The sequence below is a fragment of the Pyrus communis genome, chromosome 9 (genome assembly GCF_963583255.1).
Source record: "Pyrus communis chromosome 9, drPyrComm1.1, whole genome shotgun sequence".
In the NCBI taxonomy this organism is placed as follows: Eukaryota; Viridiplantae; Streptophyta; class Magnoliopsida; order Rosales; family Rosaceae; genus Pyrus; species Pyrus communis.
Genome location: NC_084811.1, coordinates 4,376,326 through 4,403,481, shown reverse-complemented (window position 1 = coordinate 4,403,481; position 27,156 = coordinate 4,376,326). Strand labels below are relative to the sequence as shown.

The window sequence follows — 27,156 nt, the reverse complement described above, 5'->3', positions numbered from 1 at the left end:
GCACCTACTTAGGTTGCGACTCACTTAGACAGAGAATAGATAACTTTCATTTTGTATTTTATTTTTTTCAATAAATTGTAGGAGACTTGCTGAATAGTTAAATGAACACACATTATATGCTTGTTTCCCATGTTTTCATTATGTTCCAATACTTCATAATATATATGTCATTCTACTTTATAGTTAATGATGAAATTATATATATTTTAAGTATAAACAGACACTTATTTAGACAAAATATAATAGATTTACTTAAATTCGTTTGGTCCACCTAGGTGTCTGCCTAGACCCCGCCTAGCCGCTTATGTGCTAGGCTCCAGCCCACCGCCCGACTGGCGCCTAGCGTCTTTTGGAACATTGGATTTAAGCAGGGGTCGTGCATTTTATATAAGGAAAACTAATGAAAATGGCTTGAAAATTTTGAGTTTTAACAATAAGGACAAAATAAAGGGCAAAGTAAGTAGTACCATGATTGACTTTTTAGTGTAAAAATGTAATTTTTCGTTAAAGTAAACATCACCGACAACTTTTTGTTAAAATTCCCTTTTATATATCCACATCACATAGGCGAGTCAGTGCTGAACAGTGAAAGGAATTGGACTTGGCATGCAGTTGGATAATGACAACATTGACAAGGGTTGGCTAACTACCTTCTTATGTGCATGTATGTAACAATAAAGATGGGTCACAAGGCTTGATGGCAAGTCACCATCTTATCCCAAGAAAGACTGAAAGAACGATCTAAGATCACATATCACCACTTCAAAGATCCATTCATGCATGTTACCACTAGAAAAAGAGTCACTACATGCTGGTATGGATTAGTCCCTATTGAATATAAAAGGGACTGTCATAAGTCCTTAATGTGGACTTTTAGTTTAGATTATTAACGCCAAAATTGCTACCTTCATGGTATCAAGGTGAAGTTCCCAACTCAAGTTTAATTATAAACTCATAAAATGCTTTAACATACACATTTTGGTACTAATACGTAAAGTTCATCGCAAGAAGTTGGTTACTACGAATATATGCAGTTACATAATTTGGATCGTAGGACTTAGGAAGTTACAATTGATTTACATTTTAATCCATGATGCTTGTTATATAGTTATCACTGCCAAGGTTTTTCTGGTGGATAAAATTTGGGGAGATCCGAGTTTTGCTTAGCAAAGCTATATATATCATCGTAATAAAAACTATTGGCAGAATTCGAGTTGAAGCATGTGAGGTTGGGTAGGAATCGTGCCCCAAAAGTAAAGGATATATGACTATAAATTGGCAAACAATAGTGTAATATACTATTTCACCTTCAAAAAATTTGTCTACGTACCTTCTACACATGCATGAATCTCTCTGACGTTTCTTTCTCTAAGACTGTAACAATATGGTAAACTCAATTAAAAAGCAACGTTAGATTGGACAAACACCCGAGCCACGTGTCATGTTAGTATAATAGTTCATTGTTTTGGGGCCTAACCCTAAATTAGCTAGGATATGGCTTAATTTAAATCCAGTTTGTCCCAATCATAGTTGGCTTGCTATAAGAGACTCTAACACTACTAGGGAAAACCTCTCTTCAGACAACATGCCCCTGTTGCAAATGCTAAGGTCATATCCAACTGACTCGGTTAAAGGGCTAAAAATAGCTTAAAATGACACGAAAATCGTCTCCAATCGAGGGCTAGGTCAAAGGGCTCGTGGGCCCCACCGGGCCAAAACCACCAAATCAAGCTAACCAACTAGCCCAAACGAGCTAGCCAGCTAGCCCCGGGCCGGCTTAAATTTTGAACTCCAACAGCTACTCGGCGTATGACGCCAGGTTACCGTTGGATTTGAATTTTTTTTTTCGGACAAATTTTTTTTAAAAAATAATTAAAAAATTCTAATTTTTTTCCTATAAATACCTATGTCATTCCTACACTATTTCTCACATAATTTTCACCATTCCATACTATCTTACTTCATTTTATTTCAATTCTTCACATTCTATTCTCTTACCTCTTCCAATAATCTTTCCTTCAATTTTTTCAATAATTTTCAAATGGCCACATCTGCAATGAAAGGTAGGGTTTGGACCCAAAAAGAAGATGAAGCTTTTTGCAGGGCTTATAGATGGGTCTAGGAAAGTAGTGTGAGGGGGAGTTATCAAACAAGTGAAGGTGTTTGGACTCGTACGTCCAAAAAGTACTATGAGTTCTACAAGGTTGCGTTTGGTACGCGGGACGGGACGGAACAGAGTGGGACGAGGCGTTCCGTCTCGCGTTTGGTGCGCCTAAAATGAGTGGAACGGGCTGTTCCATGGAACAGATTTTGGATGATTTTCTGTTCCACACCCCCACCCTGGAACGGGTTGTTCCACGTCTGTGGGACAGAAATTTCCAAAATTTTAAGACAAAAATGCCCCTTGTCTTTTTCAAAATTTACATCAAAAATCATATAACAAACCCTAAAAACTATCCCTCTTCTTCTCAGCCGTCGTGTTCCTCCCTCTGCATCTTCCCTTTCCTCCTCATCTTCTTCCCTGTAGCCTCTTCACCTCTGCATCTTCCGTGTAGCAGCTCTGCGAACCTTCCTCCTCATCCTCTTCCGTAGCATCTTCAGCTCTGCATCTCGGTTCCAGGTTCGATATGTTTTCGTGTAGCTCTCGGTCTCTCTTTCTTCGATTGTTCAAATGTTTTTTATTTGTTCTCTGTTTATGTATTTGTTCTCTGTTTGTGTTTGATATTTTGTATCAACTAGAGTGCAGCAAAATACTAGTTTTTTTTGGCGATTTCTGGGTCTGGTACATTTTTTTCTTTGGTTTCTGTTTCCGCTTTCAATCTGTCTTTCTGTTCTCAAATTCAATTTAGGAAATTAGGCATCTTGCAAAATCTCAAACTTTTTGGGGAATGTCATAAAAACAATGATAGTCTGTCGAAATTTCGATCGAATAAACTTTCCTCTAAAGTAAGGAGCTTAAATTTCAACCCACCCCAATTTTAAATCACATCTATGTGCCTGTAGCCGCTTAATTTATGATGTTCTGCTTCTAGGGTTTAGTAGCATTTATAACAAAGCAGATGATTTCCATGATTCCTGCTTAGTTTGTAAATGAAATTAAGTGAAACCTGGAAAATTCAGCTTATACTTTGGGAAAAAATAAAGATAAAAATTTCGCCCCTGAAAAAAGCTTTGAGCATGAAAACAATGTGCAAAGAGGCTAGTATCCAAGAAAGGATGGAATTGAATAGGTGATTACTTAAATCGGTCCTTTATAGTTTCTAGCTGTAATGTCTGCTATAACATTGAGTATTGTCAAATTAAGCTGTATCATGTAATCAAGACAAGGTGGGAAATGGCAACCATATATGTGAATGGTTGGTTGATAAATTTCTCTGTGACTGAAATTTGGGTGAATTTCTTGGATCAGTTACTAGAACTTCAGTCAATGAACGGTCAGTTTGGTCAATTTGGTGTTTCTTGGATGCCTTTGTGTTCTTGATTGTTGAGTTGTATGGTTCTGATTTTGTTTCTTGAGTAAATACATATCAATCTGTAATTTGTATTTTGTGAAATGGGAAAAAAAAAAGAAGGGGATTTTTGGGCATCAGGGTTTTGGTACTTTGATCTGATTTAGGTTGTCTCCTTTGAGGTGCTTTTCTTGCTTTCTGGGCAACAGGGTTGTTGTTCCTGTGGGTGTTCGCTTGAAAGATAAATCTTTCTCCTTTCTATCTCATAGGAAAGGTAAGCAATTTGGGTTTTGTTGACTTTATCATATTTGTATGGATATTGATTTGAAGTGAGTGAGCTGGTTTTGTTAATGCCTTTAGGTCTTAGTGGATTTCAGGATTTAGCTGTTCAAGTTGATGTCGGTTATAAGCATTAAAAGGTTGATGTCGGTTATGCAAGACTTATTTTCAAGCATGATGTTTATAGTAGTGTTTGAACATATAATTACCAAAAGTGAGATGGCAGAGTGCAGCCTGTTTATATTGGAAAAATACAGAGGCTGCTTTGTGCTCCTGGGATTCCGAGTCGACCAAATACTCTAGTTTTGGTATAATCATTGGATATCAAGTCGTAAATGTGTTTGCTAGGTTATAACTCTGATTGTTTCTTGTTAACAGTGAAAGAATAGGGCTCCATTATGTATGTGCAAATGCCTTTTATCTTATTGTCCTGGGCTTTTGGTTTAGGATTTAATTAACAAGTCATGTCATTTAAAGGCGTATAAGTTATGGAAAATTAGAAGGGTCTCGCTTGAGCTAAAAATGAAGTGGTATAGAACTGGGTGGAGCGATAGAAATTTCTGTTACATTCTAAACAGTTTAGTAAGATTACTCTCTTCCTATTGAATGAACTAGGAAGTAGCGTTTTTTTAGATTCCTCTGGTGCTTTTGGTATTGGATTTTCTGTTTGTGCTTGTCCATCCATATGCAACTTTTCTATTTATTTAATTGTTTACTCTCAAGTTTTCTTTAGACGGACCTTTGGTTTAACGTTTTATAGTGTTTCCACTTGATAAACAAAACCCTCTCTTACGCTATTGAACCGTCGTTGTTCTTATTTGTTTTAAAGAATTGAACCTTGTGTGTCTAGCATGTGTAGGGTGCACATTTACATACACAAGATAAACATAAGACATGAGGCTGGCTTCTTTTGAATTTCTGGCACCTTGAGACATTGATCTCCTTGGTGGCTGTTAAATCAACACTGCTCTGTTATAGAGCCCTGCATGTGCTTAACATCAGCATTAACAATTTTAGAAAACTGTGCTCAAGTGAAAAATGTTCGAAAAGTGAAAAAAAAAGAAGATATATGTTAGAATGATAATGTGAGAGGGGTGATGGATTTTTGTATTTTATAGGGCATGCTTTACTTCATTAGTCTAATGACTTACTTCATTAGTCTAAACCAAACCCTCCAAGTGAACTATTTTGCGTTGTATAGTTTGTTGGCTGACTGAGCTGCATCAGCTGTTGCGTTCCTAGCTTCATGTGTTGTTTCCTATGTGGACTGCATCCACTCTTCTGCCTTAGCCTGCACCAACAACATAAAACATATGGCATTGTATCACATATACAGCATGAGTACGATGATCATCTAATAAATTACGTTCTGCAGCTTAAAGGTGCTCTTGCACCCACGCACTTGTCTTATTTCCCCACTCACTTTATATCCATTTGTCATGAACATTTTCAATAGTCAACGGGTGAGAGAATATGACAGGTGGGTGGAAATAATAGCACCCACGCACTTGTCTTATTCTCGTTGCCATTTCTCCAACCATCCACACCTACTTTGAATACTCCAGCTCTCTTCAACAATTTGTTAACTTTTGTGTATATATTCTTGTATTCTTGGGATTCGTAGTTTATTATGATTTTATGTAAATTATTTATTTCCTTAGTGATAGGATTGTAACATCTTATAAATCCATCCTTAACAACAACAACCCACAATTGAAAGGACCAAAATTAGGGACTAAAAATTGAATTGGGGTGTGGGTTTTGCAATTTGCACAATAAAATTTGATGGGTTTGTGGTGAAAATTCAAATGGAGGTGTAGAAAACGGGAAAAATTACAAATTTTAAAGGGGTTTGCATGTGAAACACAACATATACCTATTTAAATTTGGACCAAGAAAAACAAATAATGGATAATAGTGTTCAAATTTGAACAACTTAAAAAAAAAAAAAAAAAAAAAAAAGAAAAAAAGAGTCATGTCCCGTTCCGCCCATAAAATTGTACCAAACAACAGCGGAACATGGGTATTTTAGTCATTTTAATCTTTTCGTTCCGTTCCGTCCATGTGCTACCAAACGCAGGACGGAACAACCGTCTTGTTCCGTCCTGCGCGTACCAAACATAACACAGAACATCTGTTCCGTCCCGTCCCGTCCCGTTCCGTCCGTCCCGTCCCGTCCCGTCCCGTCCCGTCTGCGTACCAAACGCTACCCAAAGGCACCACTCCACCGAATTCTTGAAATCACGGAAGTTGTTCTTCAAGATGGAAAAAACATTTTTATCCAAGTTTAAATAAATGGCATCAAGCAGTGTTAAAGGCCTGAAGCAGATATGAAAGCGGAGCCAATTACTACAACGAAGTAAGTGTTTTCACATGTTATTTAAAATATTTAATTATATTACATTTAATTTCATAAATTAATTTCCTTTAATTTTTGTAATTATATTTTCTAAGTACGCCAAGTGGATGAATTGCATATGGAGGACAACTTGAAACCCTTTAATCATTACGGTTGTTGGGAAATTTGGAAAGGGTGGGTGTTATTTGAAGATCCACCTCAAGAAAGAGTTGGTCATACGCCGGTGTTCGAAAATGCATCCTCAAATGTAGTTGGGGATGAACATGGATCTCCTACCATCCAAGAAACAAGGGTAGAAAATCCGTCTCCAGGTGAAGGTTCCATACCTAGGGCTACGGGATAAAACAAGGCCCGAAAATTGAAGGAAAAGGGCAAGGCAAATGATGATTATGCCTTTCAACATGAAATGGCGTCCTCATTGTGATTAATGGGGGAGCAAAATGCCTTTGCCACGGAAGAAAGGAACCGTAGGCATGAAGAATGGGCAAAACAAATACAAGAAGAGATGGATGATAGGAACATGCAAGGGAACACTTCGGATTACACTCCAATGAGTAAGACATATTTCGATAGGAAAAAGAGCGAAATTATGACCCGACGGGAGTTGTTTACATCCAACTATACTCCTACAATGGCGAATGATGATGATGATTATAGTCTTTAAATTTAAGTTGTTGTAGTCTTTAATATTTAAGTTGTAGTATTTAATATTTAAGTTGTAGTTTTTAAATATTTAAGTTGTAGTTTTTAAATTTAAGTTGTTGTAGTCTTTAAATTGAAATAATAAATTATGTTTGGCCTATAGCCCTTTAGCCTCCTTGGTTGGAGATGGTTTTTTGTCACAGGGTTATGTTTGGCCTATGGCCCTTAGGCCCCCTCGGTTGGAGATTATATGAAATATGGCATAAAACTGTTTATTAAAATACAATTTCTTGGAGGGCTATAGGGCTAAAGAGAGCCTTCTGACCCTCCTTCGGTTGGAGATGGCCTAACAAGGTTGCCACGATGGATTACCCGATGCTGTTGTTGTAACTTTAAGACAGCATAAGTCCAGTTTCATAAGTCCCGTTTCGAAAGATCATTCTTTTGAGACGGCCAAAATTATCCGTAATGCAAATCATGTCAATTATCCTTTTGTGAGTTTGATGTTGTATATAGTGTCCGTACTCAGAACTTCTTTCTTAGAATCTCCATCACTGAAGAACTTCTTCCATAAGCACCCATCAATCTCTCATTTAGATCCCCTTTGACATTCATTTCCAATGGCCTTTGATTATTTGGACCCATAATCTCTGATTTGTGTGTGCTCCACAGGTATTGCTATGTCCTTTTTTAAGCTGCCTTTACAATCGAAATTCATAAAGTACGTCCCCGAGACTACTCCATCCCACTGGCCTATTGATGCCTTGTACACGAAGTAAGTTGAAGATTCTTAATTATGCTCCATAAGTGGTGCTTAATTAAAGCATGCGCGCACTAATTAAGCTTCCACAACCACAAAGTACAACGTTAGCATGAAAAACAGAAAAATATATTCATCTGCCTCATATTAGATTGTGATGGAACGCCAAATTGTTCACATTCTGACACAATACATTAAAAGTATAAAACTATGATTTGTCTGTAAGAAATAATGGTTCATTTAAAAACGAAAAACTGTGATTTGTATGAAATAATGATTCATTCTAACTTGCGTTGTGTCTTCTACATTGCACAGACCGACTTTTGGCCGCTCGGTGCATTGTGGAAGTGGCACACCAATTGAAATTGTCTGATATAATTTGTCCCGACACAGAGAAATGCAATAGGTGTGTACTATGGTGCAGTATATTATCAGTAATCTGACGGCAGTTCCACCACTTCTGTTAAGATATGTGGGCTGTGACTATATTCCCACTTTTGTGCTTAAGTTTATTAGGTCATAGATGCCCTTCTTCTTACACTCTCTCTTCCCCATCGCAATTGTTCATGGTTTATGACGCCATCCCACCCAACATTTTTGCTACTTAAGGATCTACCGACTACCAGTTCTTTCATTCTTTGTCTAAATCTATCATGATTCTTGATGTCATTTCTCACCTTCCAAGTCTTGCCTACTTAGTAGTAGTCACTAGTCTGTGGGCTGCTAAACATCAGCTATATATATTGGCCATTGGCTATTGCAGTAGTAGTTAAAGAGTTGAAAATAAAGTTTAGCTAGCTAGCAGCTTCTAAAGAAGATGCTCCAAATTGAAATTGTTACAACATTGATTGTGTTTACTAAAACCATGGTAATTTCTGGTTAGAATTACATGATATACATTTGAGTACTATGTATATACTTCCATTTTTTTATTGTCAATGCGTGCAGGTTTCACTCTTTCTCATTAACTATCACATGCTATGAGCTTTAATTTTGTAATTGTCTATCATTAATCTGTGTGAGATTGATCCAGCGTTTTCATATATTATCTATGTAGTAGTTGTCCTTAACAATTAATACATGCGGGAAGATGAATTAGAACCATTTTGATTCTTGAGTTTTCCGTGTTTACTAAAGTATGAGAGTACTTTTTTCGGTTCCTTCCTTCTTCCATTCCTTTTCTGTTTTTAAATATGTTACTGTTGGCAAGAAAATATTTCAATTCCTATTCCTTTAATGATGAATGTACAGTTGAAGTTCCTTCCTTTGAAATCACAACAGCAGAGATCTACAGTCATATTTTTTGTGCTGAATAAGTTCCCACAATCTCTCTCTTACTCCAAGATTTTTCAATAATTTTTTATGGGAATTGTTATTAGCACTCCAAAAATCTCATTCTACACTCCTCACTAGTGTATTTTTCTTTCTAATAATAGAAAGTTTAGAGTGCCAAATGAGATTTTTGGAGTACTAATAACAATTCTCTTTTTTATCCCTATTAAGTATAACTTCTCTAGCTTCAACCCCCAGAATCTTATTTTTGGGGATTCGATCAAGACATTTACTCCACAGTTTCTTAACAATGTGGATATGAATATATTCCATAAATATAATTTGTATTACCTGGAAATTTCCAAGTTGTTCAGCCAGCAGAACTTATGTAAGTCTTCGGTCGCTGTCGATCTCTAGGTCATGACTTCAAGTTAATTATATATATCCACGACTTGGCTCATGCAATTGCTTCCCAAATATACCCAAAAGACTTCGTCAATCCTAACCTCTTTTTTAAGCTCTTTTGATTGTAATTTCTCCAAAACCCATTTGGGTTGATTTGGGAAACTTACTTATCATTTCCTCCGGCCGGCAACCTTTCTTGCCTCCGTCTTCCGGAGAAGGATTTCGTGTATATATATGTTTCCCATTTCAACTGACCTAAACCAAATTTCCTATTTATTTATTTAATTTGTTATATGTTTCCCGTTTTATTTGCTTCTCTTTGTAGATAAAACTAAGCACACATGAACATTAGAGCAATGATGCAACGGACCTATGAGGCGTTTTTACTTCTGTTTCTGGCCTTACTCTCCAAGGCAACTAGTGTGAAGCCTTGCCCTAGGCCAAGCCTGCCGCAGGACGACAGCAGCTTTTGTTTGAGTTGGAGACTGGCGGTGGAGGCCAACAATGTGGGTGGGTGGCGCACGGTGCCAACTCAGTGCTTTCGCTACCTCGAAACTTACATGATCGGAGGTCAGTATGAACGGGACATTGATTTCATCCTTGGCCAAATCCTTAGCTATGCGAATGGAATAGCTTTATCTGATGATGGCATGGATGCTTGGATTTTGGACGTGGATGACACTTGCATATCTAATCTCTTCTACTACAAGGGCAAGCGATACGGGTAATATATATGTTAAAACATTACAAAACTTATAGGGTAATGCTTAGTTATGTTGTCAGATAAATACATGTTGTTAGACTGTCACAAAGTAAAATAAATTAACTTAATAAATGGTTTAGATTCACAGTATAATACTATAAGCCCCTTGTGTGTTGCTAACTTGCTACACTCTAACAAGAGATCCATTTATGCATATTGTTTATAGTTTTCTCGTTAAAATGCGTTGTCAAAATTCACAGTAGTCTATTAGTATAACATATATTTGCATATTGTTTGTCAAGAGAACGTTTTGCTTTGCCATGACCACTTTGTGACATACAGGTGCGATCCTTATGATCCATCTGGGTTCAAGGCATGGGCAATGACTGGAGGGTGCCCAGCAGTTCCTGGTATGCTGGGACTTTTTAGCAAGCTGGTGAATAGTGGGTTTAAGGTGATCATGCTCACAGGAAGAGATGAAGAAACACTAGGCCAAATTACTGCCGCAAACTTGCATAACCAGGGATTTGTTGGTTACGAACGGCTAATTTTGAGGTAAGAATATTGTGATGTGTGATACGATATGTCCATGCATCTCTCTCTCATTGGTCGTGAGGAGTTCATTAATTGGCTCCATAGAAAAAGAAATCTCATGATGTAAAATCTTCCATCATGTGGGTTTGAAAGACCAAAAATTAAGATTAATTGTGCTAGAAGTAATGCGAGTCAAAAGCGTTTAATGTGCCAAGTTTAGCCTAATGATTGGATTCATTGGAATTATCCGAGTCAAATAACAAAGAATGTCAACTTTTGAGAATACTTCCGACGCAAGTATTACACAACGTTGTGATATCAATTCACACATGTGGTAATATGTACGTCCATAAAGTACTAATTAATTATGTCATCCACCTATATTACAGAGTAAATTGATAGTTGTTTGACAATATGACCGTCCAACTAAAAAAAATTCCACGCTTCTAAACTAATCATACATGTCACAATCTACCAAATATTGACTAGGTTTCAATAACTTGGTCATATATACATACATATATATATATATATATATATATGTATATATATTCTTCTAATGGGTTGGAGATTAAGTAATTAAAGGAAATCAGTGGACATTGGCACGTATTATTGTAGTTTCTCTACCTAATCTAATTTAGTTTGGTGTGCTTAACTGCAGGACTCCAGCTTACAAGGGGCAGAGCGCAGTTGTGTACAAATCAAACATTCGGAAGCAATTGGTAGAAGAAGGTTACAGAATTTGGGGAAATATAGGAGACCAGTGGTCTGATCTTCAAGGAGACTGTGTTGGCAACCGCACTTATAAGCTTCCAAACCCCATGTACTTTGTTCCTTAATTAACTTAATTACAAAGCCCTAACCCTTAATTATCACAGTTACTAGTGGAAGTCGTGTTTCTTTTATTCGGCAAAAAGTAAAATCATGTAAAATCTCATTGACGTTGTTCCTCAAATCATGATATAATAAAACTCAATAAGAAAAAACTTCCGAGTGTCTCAAATTTTTGCATTTTGTATATTCAGCTTATTTTTCCATAACTTTCAAATTGGATAGCTATCACCGAATTTACTGTTCGTTTATTACTCATATTTTGAATTTCAAGATTTATTAATTTGAGAAGCAAGTTAATAATTTTAAATTTTAAATTGCTCTTTATTCTTTTTTAAGAAGAAAATTAAAATTAAACATAAAAGCCTCTATGGCATCCGGTACAAGAGTTATCAAAGCGCAAGGCATTCCTTGCACAACTAAGAACAAAATTAAGCCAAATAAAATCTGAATGCAAAGAATGGCCTAAATTTGCTCAATTGTCAACGATGAAATTCGCTTCTCGGAAGACACAGACAAAACTGATGGACTCAAAATTATGAGCAAAGTTCATAATATCATTTAGCAGAACTCTAAGCTTCCGGAGACCGGAACATGGTTTCCATCACCATAAGATTTATATTTAATAATAGATTAATATCTCTAAGTAGGTGCTATAAGACGTTATAATATTGTTGGACCAGATGACACGATAGTAGAGACGAATCTATCTCAATTAAGATGTCTTTATACGTTTGCGTATGACACGTGTCGACATTTAGTGCATGATCATGTTAACGCCGTTTAGTCTACTTTTTTTCTTCCGACCAAGGCGGCAAGTGAATTTGGGCCTACATCAATCGTGTCCCATCAAAAGAATGGCACATATTCTATGACATTTTTTAAATTGGAACGGAGATTCGGGAGACAAGGAGGAACCCAATGTGGAAGCATTCAACCTCCAAAAAGCTCGGACGAAACTTCGCACACGATTGACACACATCAACTCCACCTTTTCTCTCCCATTGCTTAATTTACACTCAAGATCCTTCCTGCTGAGAGAGTTTTCTTTTGAGAGTCTTTCGAAGCACATTACGTACATCGTACTAGTATCCGTATCCATATAATCCTAATCTTGACAAGATGAACGATGCAGATGTGTCGAAGCAGATTCAGCAAATGGTCAGATTCATTCGGCAAGAGGCCGAAGAGAAAGCCAAGGAGATTTCTGTCTCTGCTGAGGAGGTACTTTTCTATGCCAACACTTTTTCTGCACTCAAAACTGAAATTCTCGTTGTATGCATGGCTCTGATCGTAATAATGCTGTTAATTTTGAGCGCTTAGGTATTCTTTCCAAGTGGTGTGGTGTGCCCTTGCTATCATGATCTTCGGTTTCAAGCCGTCCCGAAAAAAAAAAAGGGTACAAGATTGAGAACTAATAAGGAACATAAAATTCATTACAGACGTATGATCATTGCAGTTCAATCGGGTTATTCTATTCCATCTCACGAAAAGAAAGAACTCATTATTCTAAGTAGTTAATAGCAACATGATACATTTCTACAAAACTCCTACCCAAGCACACAGTCATATGCATCGCTTCGATTCATCCCTAGAAAATAAACCAGCCAGCAATCGGAACATTGCCTTTTTTTTGTTTTTTTTTACACTTGATTGCAAATTACACCCTTTATTAGCGTATGGGGGTTAAATAGTTGTTATTTATGGGGGATTTTATTTCAATTTTAATAATTTCTTGGGCAGGAATTTAACATTGAGAAACTGCAATTGGTTGAAGCTGAAAAGAAAAAGATCAGACAAGAGTATGACCGCAAGGCAAAGCAGATGGACGTCAAGAAGAAAATGTGAGTTTATTTATTTGTTTCATCCTCACTCACCAAGCTAATCTATCACTTAATCTTGAACATTTTGCTTGAAAAGATTATTGGAATTAGTGATTAATTAATTTAAGGATTTGATTTGGTGTACGTACAGCGAGTACTCCATGCAACTAAACGCGTCGCGTATAAAAGTTCTTCAAGCACAAGATGACATTGTAAATTCCATGAAGGAATCTGCAGGCAAGGATCTTCTCAAAGTTGCTAATGACAAGAAGGCATACAAGAATCTCATCAAAGACTTGATTGTTCAGGTAATAATCAACCGTCGTACACACAATAAGCCGTATATGAAACCACGCTTTAGTACTCTTTATCGTCTGTTTAGCGTCCTTTCAGTTCTATAGTAGTGAAATTGTTCTTGAATTGATATGTATATAGAGTTTACTGCGGCTAAAGGAGCCAGCAGTGTTGCTGAGGTGCAGAGAGGTTGACAAGAAGGTGGTTGAGTCTGTGTTGGAGGAAGCAAAGAGAGCTTATGCTGATAAAGCCAAGGTTTCCGCCCCAAAAGTCACTGTCGACGGTCGTGTGTTTCTCCCACCTCCTCCGAAGGGTGGCGATTCCCATGAATCCTATTGGTATTCCTTTGTACTAATTACCTCAGTTTTCTCCTTGCATTGATTTGTGCACATAAATGCAATAGGCTGCTGTATGCACATGATCATTTTTGTTTGTTTGATTGTTTGGAAGTTCTGGTGGAGTGGTGGTGGCCTCCCAAGACGGGAAGATTGTGTGTGAAAACACCCTTGATGCGCGATTGGATGTCGTGTACAGACAGAAACTGCCTGAGGTAAGGCTAAGCAAATTTTCTACTCCATTTGGACATTCATTCAGCACACCAGAATCGAAACAAAACTCAAAATCTTTACTTTGGATGATCAGTTCACTTATTTTCGTTCTTTCACTGCAGATTCGGAAGCGCCTTTTAGGTTAAACCAGAGGAGTAGTTTCCTACAAGTGGGAAGACTTGTTCTTTGTTGGCTTAGCAGTTTACTTCTCAGATAATGAACTTTTGCTTCCAAAAAATAAAGAGTGTTTAGCTTCCCCTAAAAGTATCGTTATTAGGGGTATGCTAATTCATAACTTCGGATTCATGTGTTGGAAAAGATTAACAGAGATTCAGCGAACGAAACAAGTAATTCGTAATTTATAGTCTGAAGATTAATAAAACTACTTGTACAGCATTTAGACCACATTATTGATCACGAGGCAGGATTCTCTCGTGCGGAATCCATCTTCGTGAAAGTTGTGGTCACTAAATGTGATGCATGTAGCGTTACTCTTTTGCATATGTGCTACAAACTACAGGCTCCCTTCAAAACCTTCTAAGCTACCTCCGAAAACAAATCTTTTTTCTCAGGAAAGGAGCTACCTAGGAAGCGGAATATCTCCTACTCCGACCAGTTTTCCCCTCAGATCCCCGGGACTTCCGACCTGATTTCTTTGGTTTGCCCCCCGCTTGGCCACTAAAAATCCCAATCCTTCCAATCCCTTTGGAGAGTGAGGTCAAGAAAGTTTTCCCATTTCCTGTTTTATCCATCATTCCTTGTTTCATAAACAACTGCTCTTTCTCCAACTCACTCAGTCTCACTCTCATTCTCGAAATCTCCAGCTTCAGTTCTCGGTTTTCTCTCCTTAACGAAGCGTAGTTGTCTCGAGGAGACATGGCTGCGCTTGGGACGCCACTGCTTATTCTCTGCGAGGGGAACCCATCTCCTGAGCTTCCAGACAATGCATTCTTCAAGCGGAGCTGCTCGAAGTACAGAACCTGCACTGTCATCTTGACTGGGAGCCTATCATTTTGTGCGGCATGATTGCTGGCTTCTTGAGAGAGCTTTTGGCAGTCTATTAATTTGCACAGCTTCTTGCATTCTTGTTCAGTCAGCATCGAATGAACCTAAACAGGAAACAACGAAACATAATCAATTCAAATATAAAGGGAACTCAATCCAAAACATGCAATACAAAATCATGTAATTTTACATAGTCAAATTTGATAACCTACTTTCAAGTATATATCAACCGCCCGGTAAATCCCGTCATCAATCACACGTGCATAATCGGGCAGTATTTCAATCATAGCAATGAATGTTGGTAAGCTCAGGTAAGGATCAGGAGCAATTTCAGCTAGATATGAGTCAATAAGCTTTCCAACTTTCAACAATGAACCATGACTTGGAGAACCAAGTCCTTCAGACTCATATCCACAATCTTCACTTTCTTCGTCTTCTTCTTCAATCCGCTGCAAAAAATTCACCAGTATTCGATGAACGGTGTCAACATCATACAAAGAACCCCCTGCATGGATCGCGGGTATAAGGAGATCATCAAGCGAAACCATTTCCAACCGAAAGGCAATCCTCCTCTCGAGCTCAAGCCTGCTGGCTATTGTTGCATCCACCATGATTGCCATTCTCAGCATTCCAAACATAAAACTCAGTGGCACTGAAGAGCTTTTCTCCGTTGGCATTAAGCTTACTAGGGTTTCGACAACAGTCTTCTGGTCATGTTCTGTCTTGCCAGCATTTGGCTTCACTTTACCTGGATTCCAAATTTGACATTTTCCAATACCCTTCAAGGATGTTTGAGCAAAATGCATCAAAGATGTGAAAATGCTATCCGGTCGCACACCTAGTCTTGTCATAGCACATATAACCCTTTGATAATAATCAATCCTTAGAATCGACAGATCTTCAACCCACCACTCATGATGACCACTCTTAAGCTCTGTAGATTCGCCGTCACAGCTTAACATTGACAACCCTGATGCTAATTGTTCCTTGCAAGCATTCATGGCAATAGCTTCCACACATCTACTAGGAATTCCAACCTCCTCCGCTATAGAAGGTAGCGTCTCACAGGTGGCAAGGACTTCTACTGACTTCTCAAGACTCTCAACTACAACCTCGTTCAGATAAGTTTCCGTTCGCGCAATCAGGTTTTCATCCCTGTAGTCTTCAGTCATTTCCAAGTACTCTGCAGCACACCGCAGATGGGCGACATTTGCAGTTGTGATCTCAAAGTTCATGCCATAACAGAATTTCATTGCGAGTTCAAACGCCTGCACCCCTCCTGGTATGTTGAGGAGCTCCAACTTTGAAGATGAATCCTTGTTATCTGCCACCATTTTCCGAATCTTTCCACTTCGCGACACCAGTGGAAACTTGAACAAGATAAAAAATGTGATTAGCGAAATGGAAAAACGCAAGGCTACAGCTAGTATTATAAGTTAATTCAAGGCCTAGCTAGTGTAAACTTTGATTGGCAATTGAAAAGTTTACCTTATGCAGCAAGAAAGACTCTCCATCGACAACGATTGTAATGTCCCCGGCAACATCTGAAAAGATACTGCGTAAAAACATTGAAATTCCAAAGTCAGTTACAAGCAATAAGCAAAACATAAACAGATTGTATGCAGATAATACACCTTTAACCAAGAATCTGCACTAAAGTTTGAAACATGATGTGGAAACAGATCCTACTCGTCGCTAAAGGGCAGATCCTATCCGTCGCTAACGGGCTGATCCTAGCTAGATTCAACTCTTCTTTCAAACAAAAGATTAAAAGAAGTTATTTTCCAAATGTTTATATGTTTTTTTGTCTACTATGCTAATTAATTAATTTTAAAATGCTATGTTCTGCCTAATATGCTAAATATTAACCAAATCTGTGAGCCCCCGCATTCAGGAATTGTACTTAAGAATTTTGAACAGAATAATTACCCTAGAAAATTTACAAAACAAGCCAAATAATGAACCAAAAAAACAACATAACACGAGTTGAGAAAACCTAAAAAAAAAAAATATATATATATATATATATATATATAAAATGCAAGTGATGAACTCTAACAAAAACTGTATGAAACATCCCATCAATTAGCATGCAGCTGAAAGATTAGAGCTAAACAGAAGAAAGAATGCAGACGTTACACCCGAATTTGAATTTTATTTTTTATAGATTCGAGTAGTTTAGAATATCGTTGTTAGACGAACAAAGGAGATTAGAGGAGTAGTAGATAGAGACGGACTACCGAGTGGTGAAGGAGCTGCAGAGCTTAGGAGTTGGAGAGCGGTTTGAAAAAGAAAAAGGGCTTTCAGAAGCCATCCCCATTAATTCTCTCTTCACCACCAACTGCTGAATCTCAAACAGTGTTTTCGGATCATATTCATCATTCCATTCTTCTTTTTTACGTAAATAACCCGACGGTGTTGAGGAATTTACGGTTGGAACTTGGACCGCTGCTTTTTTTTTTATGGGGACATGCTCGCTGGCGCTGCAGCAGCCCCAGCGCCAGCAGCCACCTTTTGCTTTTGCTTCTGCTTCTTCATCATTCCTTTGTCTGGTGTTGCGTTCTTCCTTTTCTTTTTTTTTCTTTTTTTTATGTATTTTTTTTATTTTCAAGACAAACAGAAAAAGAAATGCTTTGTCTGATTGGATTTTGAACGTGATATTTAATTTTCATATAAATAGTTTTCATTTCATAAAAGTATATTTGTACACAAATTTGAAATGAATACTTTAAACGCGGTCCTTAATCATTAGTGTACATTGATTAAAATCTTGTTAGTTTTTAAATTTTGATCAATGTCTTTTGACTTTGTACACATCAGTATATTAGCATTAATCAATTTCCATGTCAACTATTTTATATTTTAAATTAAATATTATACTAAATATTGTAATATAGAGTATCCTTTAAAGCAAATTTTTTGTCCGAACATTTAAAGCAATTAAATAAAATAAATTACCACATTTAAGGGATATAAAATCCCATAAAATTTGAAATTTAACGTTTAGGGGATTAAACAATAAACTCCACCCCTAGAAATAAAAAACCTTAAACCAATTAAAAATTGGTGATTAAAATGTGGAAAATAAATTATGAAAATAATTGTTTTATTTTTATTGAATGTCATGATAAAAGATAAATGTCCCCATAAAAATGTACCCATGTACAATTATAATAATTCACAAGAATGTACCCCATATACAATTTCAACATTAAAACTCATATGCGACAAAAAAAAAATGTACCCATATAAACTCTTAATGTAAAAAATACTTAAATGATAGAAAAATATAAGCAAACTATAAGTGAAAGGTATTAGATTTGATTCTCGTCAAAGACGAGTTTGAACCATATTATTGTTAGCCCATTGTAAGGCTAAGCTCATCTCTCTCCCTTTAGTGTAAATAATATCGTTTGTTAAAAAAAAAATTACTTATGGGTACATACTATGTAAATCTTATAGGAAAAAGTTATACATTTATGGGTACAAAATAATTTAGAAGAAAAAGTTACAATGGTAGTATAGAATAAAAGTTGGGTACATGGATTAAGGAACAAGAGAAGAGAATGTACCCAATGAAATTAAAATTGCATTCATAGCAATATGATAGTCATGGAGAAAAAGTAAGTTTGAAATTCTTTGGGCAAAATTTAATTTGAAGATATATATTCAATATAATAATGTTGAATTTGAATATAAACATAAATTTGAGTGAGAGAATTTTGAGATTTTCAGTTACAAGCATGATAATGTAGTAGAAATTATAAATTAAAATTTGTAAAACAAATAAAAAGATGACATGGAAGTATTTTAACAGTAAAATGCTGAGGAGTACAAAGTTAAGGGACTTTGATCAAAAACTGAAAACTAATAAGGTTTCAATCTATGAACATTAGTGATCAAAGACTGGGTCCTAATTTTTTCAATTTGAAATTACCATTAATTCTTTACTTAGTGTAGAGAATTTTGAAAGTAAATTACCTAAGAAAAGCATGTGCAGTTTTTATTTTTATTTTTTCCCATAAAGTTGTTTAATTCGTTTTAAGTCAGAATAAATTGCAGCAACTCATCTTGAGTTTGTAGCAGAAGTTTTAAGACTGATTTTATACTTTGTAGCGTGAGTTCGTGGTTTTTTTGTCTAAGCGTTGATGAGATTTGGCTTAACTAAACCTATTGGCATTGTTCAATAAATTTCTGTTAATATTGAAGACGGTTGGACATTTTAACGGGTAAGACCTATTATTATAGTTTGCAATGACCTTTTTAGATTGAACTTCTTGTAAATATGTATGTGTAATGCTCTTTTCTTAATAAATACTAGCATATGGGCACACACAAAATGTGTGAGAAATTTTTTTATTTTTATTTTTGTTTTTGAAATAGAAGGAGAGAAGAAGAGAGTGATAGAGAATGTGGGAGTGTGAAGTTTTATTTTTTAATTTTTTAATTAGAGATATGTTAGGATTACATGTAGGTAAGGTTTTGAAAAACAAAAAACAGCAAAATTTGGTTGTCTGAAATTACATTTCTATCCCGTATTTCTTATTCATGTTCTGTTTTAATTAGAGAGTTAAATTGATAATTTCATACGGTTTTGATTGACAATGAGTGACACACCCCGACCGAGATCGGAGCGTGCTGACCGTCACACTAAGGTGACGTAGCCATGTGCACGTGCGGAAGCTAATAAAGTAGTAATATAAAGTACGAGTAAATAAAAAAAACCAACTAGCATACAATGTACTAATACAAGTGCTAGCGTGTGAGTCACAAATTCAGAGTCAGACAACAGCAGTCCAAAAGAAAAATATGCGACAATAGTTCACCCGAAGGTGACCCTACAATGATAGGTGTCTGTCAGAAGTGCCGAACAAGCCCTCTGGGAAACCACCGGAACTGCTACTCAACTAGAACCTGGAGGGGCGCAAAACAAAAGTGTGAGTGGGTAAAAACAAAGCTTTCGAAAACCATTTATAAAATACTTTATAACCCCTCGCCGTAAAACCTATATACTTCCCAGAAAATATAAACACATAATACATATGCCAAACATGCTCAAATAATATGCCATGTCGACATCTCATAAAGATATGCAAGTGCCCAGGTATAAATCACATCAATAGCATAACATCTGGCAGCCAGAGTCACCTAACGTGACCTGTACGGCTGCATCTAGAGCTCAAATCTCAATCTCAATATCTAAACTTGCCCACGAGTCGGAACCACCTAAAGTGGTCTGTACGACAGGACTGTGCACCTACCTTGAATCCAAGGTGAGCATAAGGTGCGGGAGGTGAACATCACGTGAAGGACTGTGCCCTGGTCACGGGCGAGAGCACTAACACCGGGGGTGCAGGTTATGAGCTCTCTAACTATCTCAAACTATTACTGAAACATAAACGTGAATAACGCTTACCTGACACTTACCTGTGCGTCCACAGCACCCAATATGCATAGGTATAAATATATGCAACTAATAACGTACCCAACGATGCACGAAAAACGATAATGTAATGCATGGCATAATGAATAAACATTTGTTCAAGTTCTGGGAAAATATAGTATATAGGTATATACGGAAAACCAAAAGCCCACTCACTGGTATGTAGAAGGGTCGTAGCCCCCCTGCCTCGCGTGTGCACGCTCGTCCTCGGGGTACGTGTCACCTATATGCGAAATAGCTATAAAAACGTTAACTTTAAAGCACATAACCAACTTCTCGTAATAACTTCTCATACATTGCTCAAATTGGACAAATGAATATACCAACGTGCTCTACACAACCTCAGGATCACAACCATATTTTTAAAATAATTTTTGGACCTCTCACGCGCCCCCACGTGCCAAAATAGGCACGGACCTACGCGCCCCCATGCGCGGCCACGTGCCATGCACACTGACGGTGTCAATTGACGCCGTCAGGAATATTCCGTTAAAATCAACGGAATATTTCTGTTTCTTCTCCGGCCTACCCTCGCCGGACTCCGGTCACCGGAAAACTGGGAAAACTTTAAACTCACTATTCTCCTTCGTTTTTCAACCATTTTCTATGATTCTTGTACCAAAAGAAAGCCCTAGACTAGTAGAATCACGTTACACAACTTTTAAAAGCTAAAAACCACGCGATCGTACCTGTCTCAAAACTCAAAACTCGGCCAACTTCGAACCAAGCTTCCCCGACGTCAAAACACTTCCAACGAAACACTCCTGGGCTTCTCGTGACACCACCAAGCTACCTACGAGCTTAGAAATCCCAAAAACACAATGAATAATTTTTGCATGAACAGTACACAGATCGGAGCTTATGAAATCGACGTGAAAACGTCGAAGTTCCTACCTGAAAATGGTATATTCGTGCTCCCCTCGACCTCACGATCACGACTGCACCCTTGGTATCCTCGATCTGCTACGGTATAATGGTTCTTGGTGTGTGTCCGTACGTTTGAAGGAAGAAGAAGAAGAAAGAAGGGAGCTCGGGGAAGAGAGAGAGAAACAGGGAAAAAGAGACAGAGAGAAAGGGAGTACGTGTATGGTTCCAAACATGCCAACCAGGCTCCAAATAACGATTAAACGTAAAAGAGACGGGTTAGGGGTAAAAGTGTCATTTCACGTGTGCGTTTTAAAAATCCCGGGACGGGATGTCACAATGAGTGTTATATTAATTAGTAGAGATAATATCGCTCTTCATAAAAGATTAATAAATCACCTCCCAAATTTTATTTTATTTTATTATAATATGTATCTGTAATGCTCTTTTCTATTTGGAAATAATGCATCACTCGAATAAAACCAATGATTAAAACCATTCAATTATTAGTCTTCGTAACTCTTGAAAAAAAAAATATTTGAATAGAAGGCCATCTAACCATTGAAACGTATTATATCATGAAAATGTTACTTGCTACCTGCAAATTTTATAATCGGTATTAAGTAACATAATCATGATGATCCGTCTCATTTTTTGATACATTTATATAATTAAACGATATCCAATTTGAATAATTTTTTGTTAAATTGATCTTTGAATAAAGATTAATAAATTAAACGATTTTGCTCGTTAATTTTTCAATCACAATACAATATCAGCAAATAAAAAATGTGTACATCTTCACATAAAAGGATGCAACTATTATCCATCCTATTATTTTTGGAGGTGGATTGTCTGCCCTCCAATTTCCATACTCTCTTCATGCTCTTCTGTGATGTGTGGTAACGATTAAGTTACGTCAACATTTTATATTAATTTTTTATAGAAGTAATAAAACAAAAAGTAATAGGATATATAAAATATTAATATAGTTTAATCGTGACTATACAAACAAAAGAAGATGGAAAAAGTATAGAAATGGGAGGTCAAACAATCCACCTCTATTATTTTGTGTGGTTTCCACGCTTTTGCACTAGATCACACAATCCCGTTGATTCTTTCAGGAAATGTCTTTCTCCACTTTTATTTTCTTGTTTTTTATTTTTTATTTTTTATTTTTTATTTTTTGCTGATTACTTTTGTGAAATGTCATTGTTAAATAAGAAAAGTAAAATAAAATTAGATTGATTCGATCAAAAAAATAAAAAATAAATAAAAAGGGCAATGCCGGTGTACTAATAGTAATAGAGCCTGGACTGATGTGACAGAATTGGCACGGAACTCAATAAAGATGGTATTATTAGAGAGAGAGAGAGAGAAAGAGAGAGAGATGGTGTTAACTTACAATTACTACGTTCTTCTCTTTTTATTTTCCCAAATGGCCTTTTAGAATTTAAAGGCCAAGGCCTTGTGAGACAATCTGGGCCATGGATACGAACCCACCAAAAGCCCTTGCCCTAATTTTAACATATGATTTTTTCTTTTTCTTAAACGGTGATATTTACACTATCTAAATTATAATCGTTATTTACTAGATTTGAGTTTAAGATTTCTCTTGTAAATGAAACAAATATCATTAAATTATAAAACTACGCGACAGCTTTAACATATGATTTGACACTAATATTTTTGTCCTTTTCGATTCAACAAAATAAGAGTGAAAATATGTTGTGTTCTTATAACGAGTAATGATTTTTCTATCCATGAAAAGTCAAATATTGCTCCTTCAAGCTATTAAATTCTCTATTTATCTCGGCTTATCATTTCATATTTCACTTCTGTACTTCAATTGAATTCTAATTTTGAGTGATAAACCTTATTCAAATCTTTTTTTTTTGTTCGGTTTTAAAGAAATTTTTTTTTTCTAAGCAAGTGATATGAGGAGGGCCGATTCTAACTTTGGACTTCGGGCTATAGAGACCAATGCTACGCGAGATGCAATTTCTTTCTCCATTGTCAAGTGTTATAAAATCGACTGTGTATACAGTGGAATAAATAAATAAGACACAAAATTTACAAGGCTCTTCTACAATCAGTGTGATTAGAATACGTCATCGGAGCAGCAATGATGCTTTCATATATAATCTAAAGTAATAAGATTACAAAGATAACTCTTTTTATTCTCTCCTCTCTTTTTCTTATCTCTACCGTGAGCCTTGTGGCTTCTCTCTTCTTCCTCTCTTCTTCCTTCTTTCTTTTCTCTCTTTTCAGCTGTCAGACTTTGTGTTTTTGTGTGTAATTTTATATGGAAGGATGAGGCAGCAAGTGGATTAGTGGAAAAACATGTAGAGTTGTAATGGGTTGACCATCCACACATTGAATGACTTATAAGATTACAACATAAAGCACCTTGTTTAAAATTTATAGGAAAAAAAAATAAAGAAATTAAAGCAAGGAAAGAAGAAAAAGAATCATATAATTTGACATCTTTTGTGAAAGAAAATGGCATTTTATGTGAAATACTTGATGTAGGCAGGATATTTAGGGCATTATAACCAAAGGGCAAATATCCAAAACCAAGAGAGCCAGAGTCACTCGCAAAGGCCACAGCTCCCCAGAGCAACACCAACAAGGAAGAAGAAGATGCGTACGCTCGGTGCTGCCTGCGCTTCCTATTCTCTGTAAGTTCTTCCCTTCCCACCCATCGGTCAGTCTTTTTAGTATTTCACTTAAACCCATGTCTGCTTATCAAACTCTCTCTTGGAAAATATGAAAAATTTGGTAGCTTTGAACTTATTGGGTAGACTTATGTATCAAGATGCAGAACTATAACGAGCAATCTTGGTTCAAAAACTGTTTAATTTCAATGAAGAATGTGTTTATGGAATCTGTTTAGAGTACCCATTTGGTGGAATTGTAAGTACTTGATGGTGGATTGAAGAAATTGATGTCCCTTTTTCGTTTATATTCATGGCAGGTGCCGGATTGTTTCGTTTGAATCGTGCCGTCAAGCATCGGATAAGCTATTGTTTCCTTGCAATGTGAGAGAGCAACTTGCCAAAGGTATGTACTGATTGATGAACACTTGCCTTGTCTGCGTATTGAGTGTTAAATTTTGGTCATTACTCATAATTTAGTGAGTGTTAAATTTTGCAGCAAGAAGGATGCATAAGGGATACCGACTCAAGGCTGGCTTTTGGGAATCCATTAAATCCGGGTAATTAAAAATAAAATGCCAGTCATGCACACAAATCACACACCGAATATTGTAGAGTTTCAGTCAGGTGAACTGATTTAGAATGTTGGATTTGCCATGTGACATAGTTTTCAATTGTTGGATTGGTCAAATTTGAAACCGTTGATTGGTTTGAGCGCTTAATCAATAAACTTGTTTAGAAAGTATGTTACTTTATGGATTAATGTACTTTTTCGTAGAATGAGAGTTCAGATTTTGTTGGGCTTCAAAGCTTAAAATGGTGCATGTCAAGGCTGCCTATTGGCAGTATGCTTGTACTTCTTCTGTAGTTTTGAAATTGATAATTATTGAAGTCTAAAACATCAAGAAATTAGATATCATCAAACACACACACACAGAAAAGTTATGATCGTTGGTAGCTCATTTCTTGTTGCAGTATTTTAAACAACAACACCACGCAAGTAGTAGAACCACCCTCCGCGCTCCCAGAAGAGGAAGAAGAAGAACCTCTGCCTCAAGAATTAGTTCTCATTCAGAAGACTGAACCAGATGGAACCGTTGAAGAAATAATATTTTCTTCTGGTGGAGATATTGATGTGTACGATCTTCAAGCCCTTTGTGATAAGGTAACTACTCTTCCATTGGTACTTCGTTTGCACATGCATTTAAAAGTTAATTTCTTGTGTTTGTGCATTCGCAATTGTGTCCAATTCACTCTTCATGGGTCAGGAGTCCACTCATTGCGGATGCACTTACCTGATTTACTTTTTACTGAAGTTTTATCTGTCATTATTTTGCTATATATGATATACAATGCTATAATTGTGGAGATAGTAAGTTATCGTATACCCCTAGTGAAAGTCAAATGACTTTAATGTAATTTTTATAGGTTGGTTGGCCAAGGAGGCCGCTGTCGAAACTAGCTGCAGCTTTGAAAAATAGCTACTTGGTTGCAACATTACATTCAGTTCGGAAATCACCTGGATCAGGTACATAGTGGATAGAGCATTGTTGCAGTATCCTTCTATTTCACGCAAATGGTATTGCAGTCTATAATATGCTTGTTACTATATCTGAAACTATTTGATGGACACTTAGTGTACTTGGAGAAGTTATTTGACAGAAGGGAATGACCAGAAGAAGTTAATTGGCATGGCTCGAGCTACATCAGATCATGCCTTCAATGCCACAATTTGGGATGTCCTTGTTGATCCCGGCTATCAGGTATGCTTGTACGTTGTTTGTTGGACTTAAAGCACTAATCACATAATATGTTTTCATGATGGTTACTAATGATTTCTTTATCATTCAGGGCCAAGGCCTTGGGAAGGCTCTTGTTGAAAAGATTATACGGGCTCTTTTGCAGAGGGACATCGGAAACATTTCACTCTTTGCAGATAGTCAGGGTAAAGCGACAATTATTTGTAGCATTTAGTCGATTACAGTGTCAAGCCAATGTGCTATTTAAGTTTTTCAAGATTGATGAGCTTGTCTACCACTGCCATACAATTACCTTTACGTGCATCTGCACGGTTACTTGCATACATGTCTATGTTTTTGTTGGTAGTTGCCTAGTCGGTGTCTTAGTAATAATGGTATACCAAGGTGACATCGTAAATCCTTTTCGGTCAATCCTTTTCTACATCGGTGTTCCTTCTTACGAATAGTCCTGCCTTTGCACTTCCACTTCCGGTGTTTCCAGCTTTAGCATTTTTGACTTTTATTAACGTGGACCCTTCTCGTTGTCGTTGCAGTTGTGGAGTTCTATCAAAATTTGGGTTTTGAACCCGACCCGGAGGGCATCAAAGGCATGTTTTGGTACCCAAAGTATTAGTTCTCACTCAAAAAGGTCAAGCTTGTACCTTGTATGTTATTGGTTTAGAGAGCAAGTGGTAAATCCTATTGAAAATTTTATAATTACCAAATCTGTGGCTGTATCCCTATATTTTTATTCTGAACTGAAGTATATTTCGTTTGGTGCTTGAGATTGGATGAGTAACTATATTTTAAGGTTGTTGACGGAACAAACGAAGAATTTTTGTCCAACTTGAAGATAGAAGTTACGGAAACTTATGCCTTTCAATACCAACAAAAGTGGCAGTATTAGAAGCGAGAAGTTTGCTTCATGTAATCCCTTCTAATCTTAAAACGAAAAATCATTCACATCTACATTGAAAACACCTTGAATCTTATGAGGTATCCAATCCAATTCGATTTTGTAGAAAGGGCAAGTTTCCTCAAAATGGTAGGCTTTGAAGTGATAAATTTTCTTCACGGCTAATTCCTTCTAATCTTTCAAAACAAAAAAATCATCAACATCTACATGCCACATACCTTGAACTTTATGAGGTATCCAATCCAATTTACTTTTGTAGGGATTGAAAGTGATAATTTTCCTTCATGTTTGATCCCTTGAAAAATGAAAATTCGATCACCTCTACCATCAACATGCCTTAAAATTAAACGAGTTTTTTCAATCCAGTCCTAAGCACCAAACGAACCTATAGGTCACTCAAACAAGTTGGCATCTCTCGATGAAGAATCCGAGCTGTGTATAGCTACAAGTTCCACAAGAGGTCGTACATAAATCCAGAATTCGGATGGGTCCTCATGTCACCATGTCTTAACCCGCAATTTGGACCTCTTGAATTGTCTAAACCACAATTTGGACGATGAAGAATCCGAGCTGTGTATAGCTACAAGTTCCACAAGAGGTCGTACATAAATCCAGAATTCGGATGGGTCCTCA

At 36.8% G+C, this 27,156-nt stretch overlaps 4 protein-coding genes across 4 annotated transcripts; 3 read left to right on the top strand and 1 right to left on the bottom strand.

Annotated features, from left to right (window-relative positions):
• Positions 1-9,257: 9,257 nt before the first annotated feature.
• Positions 9,258-11,347, top strand: LOC137744636 (acid phosphatase 1-like). Its single transcript, XM_068484409.1, has 3 exons — positions 9,258-9,890; positions 10,212-10,424; positions 11,065-11,347. The coding sequence occupies exons 1-3, from the start codon at positions 9,508-9,510 to the stop codon at positions 11,240-11,242; spliced, it is 774 nt and encodes a 257-aa protein (XP_068340510.1). The 5' UTR covers positions 9,258-9,507; the 3' UTR covers positions 11,243-11,347.
• Positions 11,348-12,356: 1,009 nt separating this feature from the next.
• Positions 12,357-14,045, top strand: LOC137744141 (V-type proton ATPase subunit E2). Its single transcript, XM_068484005.1, has 6 exons — positions 12,357-12,458; positions 12,978-13,078; positions 13,209-13,365; positions 13,493-13,689; positions 13,802-13,901; positions 14,022-14,045. The coding sequence occupies exons 1-6, from the start codon at positions 12,357-12,359 to the stop codon at positions 14,043-14,045; spliced, it is 681 nt and encodes a 226-aa protein (XP_068340106.1).
• A 191-nt stretch (positions 14,046-14,236) lies between these two features.
• LOC137746165 (BTB/POZ domain-containing protein At3g08570-like) lies at positions 14,237-17,287 on the bottom strand. Its single transcript, XM_068486249.1, has 4 exons — positions 17,145-17,287; positions 16,393-16,459; positions 15,117-16,274; positions 14,237-15,008 (listed from the first exon to the last, which is right to left on the bottom strand). Exons 1-4 carry the CDS (start codon positions 17,222-17,224, stop codon positions 14,484-14,486), a joined length of 1,830 nt encoding a protein of 609 aa, XP_068342350.1. The 5' UTR covers positions 17,225-17,287; the 3' UTR covers positions 14,237-14,483.
• Positions 17,288-23,756: 6,469 nt separating this feature from the next.
• On the top strand, positions 23,757-26,392 carry LOC137745646 (histone acetyltransferase TAP1). The gene is made up of 8 exons (XM_068485635.1): positions 23,757-23,892; positions 24,189-24,274; positions 24,368-24,428; positions 24,844-25,033; positions 25,297-25,396; positions 25,531-25,631; positions 25,720-25,813; positions 26,162-26,392. Exons 1-8 carry the CDS (start codon positions 23,855-23,857, stop codon positions 26,239-26,241), a joined length of 750 nt encoding a protein of 249 aa, XP_068341736.1. The 5' UTR covers positions 23,757-23,854; the 3' UTR covers positions 26,242-26,392.
• The last annotated feature ends 764 nt before the right edge of the window (positions 26,393-27,156 follow it).

Coding starts and splice junctions, on each gene's coding strand:
- LOC137746165 (XM_068486249.1), bottom strand. CDS start 17,224: ATGGGGATGGCTTCTGAAAGCCCTTTTTCTTTTTCAAACCGCTCTCCA. Junction 16,460..17,144: donor TGCAGCTCCTTCACCACTCG/GTAGTCCGTCTC, acceptor GTTTTTACGCAG/TATCTTTTCAGATGTTGCCG. Junction 15,009..15,116: donor CGGTTGATATATACTTGAAA/GTAGGTTATCAA, acceptor TTTCCTGTTTAG/GTTCATTCGATGCTGACTGA.
- LOC137745646 (XM_068485635.1), top strand. CDS start 23,855: ATGCGTACGCTCGGTGCTGCCTGCGCTTCCTATTCTCT. Junction 25,632..25,719: donor TTGTTGATCCCGGCTATCAG/GTATGCTTGTAC, acceptor TTTATCATTCAG/GGCCAAGGCCTTGGGAAGGC. Junction 25,814..26,161: donor ACTCTTTGCAGATAGTCAGG/GTAAAGCGACAA, acceptor TTGTCGTTGCAG/TTGTGGAGTTCTATCAAAAT.
- LOC137744141 (XM_068484005.1), top strand. CDS start 12,357: ATGAACGATGCAGATGTGTCGAAGCAGATTCAGCAAATGGTCAGATTC. Junction 13,079..13,208: donor ATGGACGTCAAGAAGAAAAT/GTGAGTTTATTT, acceptor GTGTACGTACAG/CGAGTACTCCATGCAACTAA. Junction 13,690..13,801: donor GATTCCCATGAATCCTATTG/GTATTCCTTTGT, acceptor ATTGTTTGGAAG/TTCTGGTGGAGTGGTGGTGG.
- LOC137744636 (XM_068484409.1), top strand. CDS start 9,508: ATGAACATTAGAGCAATGATGCAACGGACCTATGAGGCGTTTTTACTT. Junction 9,891..10,211: donor TACAAGGGCAAGCGATACGG/GTAATATATATG, acceptor TGTGACATACAG/GTGCGATCCTTATGATCCAT. Junction 10,425..11,064: donor TACGAACGGCTAATTTTGAG/GTAAGAATATTG, acceptor GCTTAACTGCAG/GACTCCAGCTTACAAGGGGC.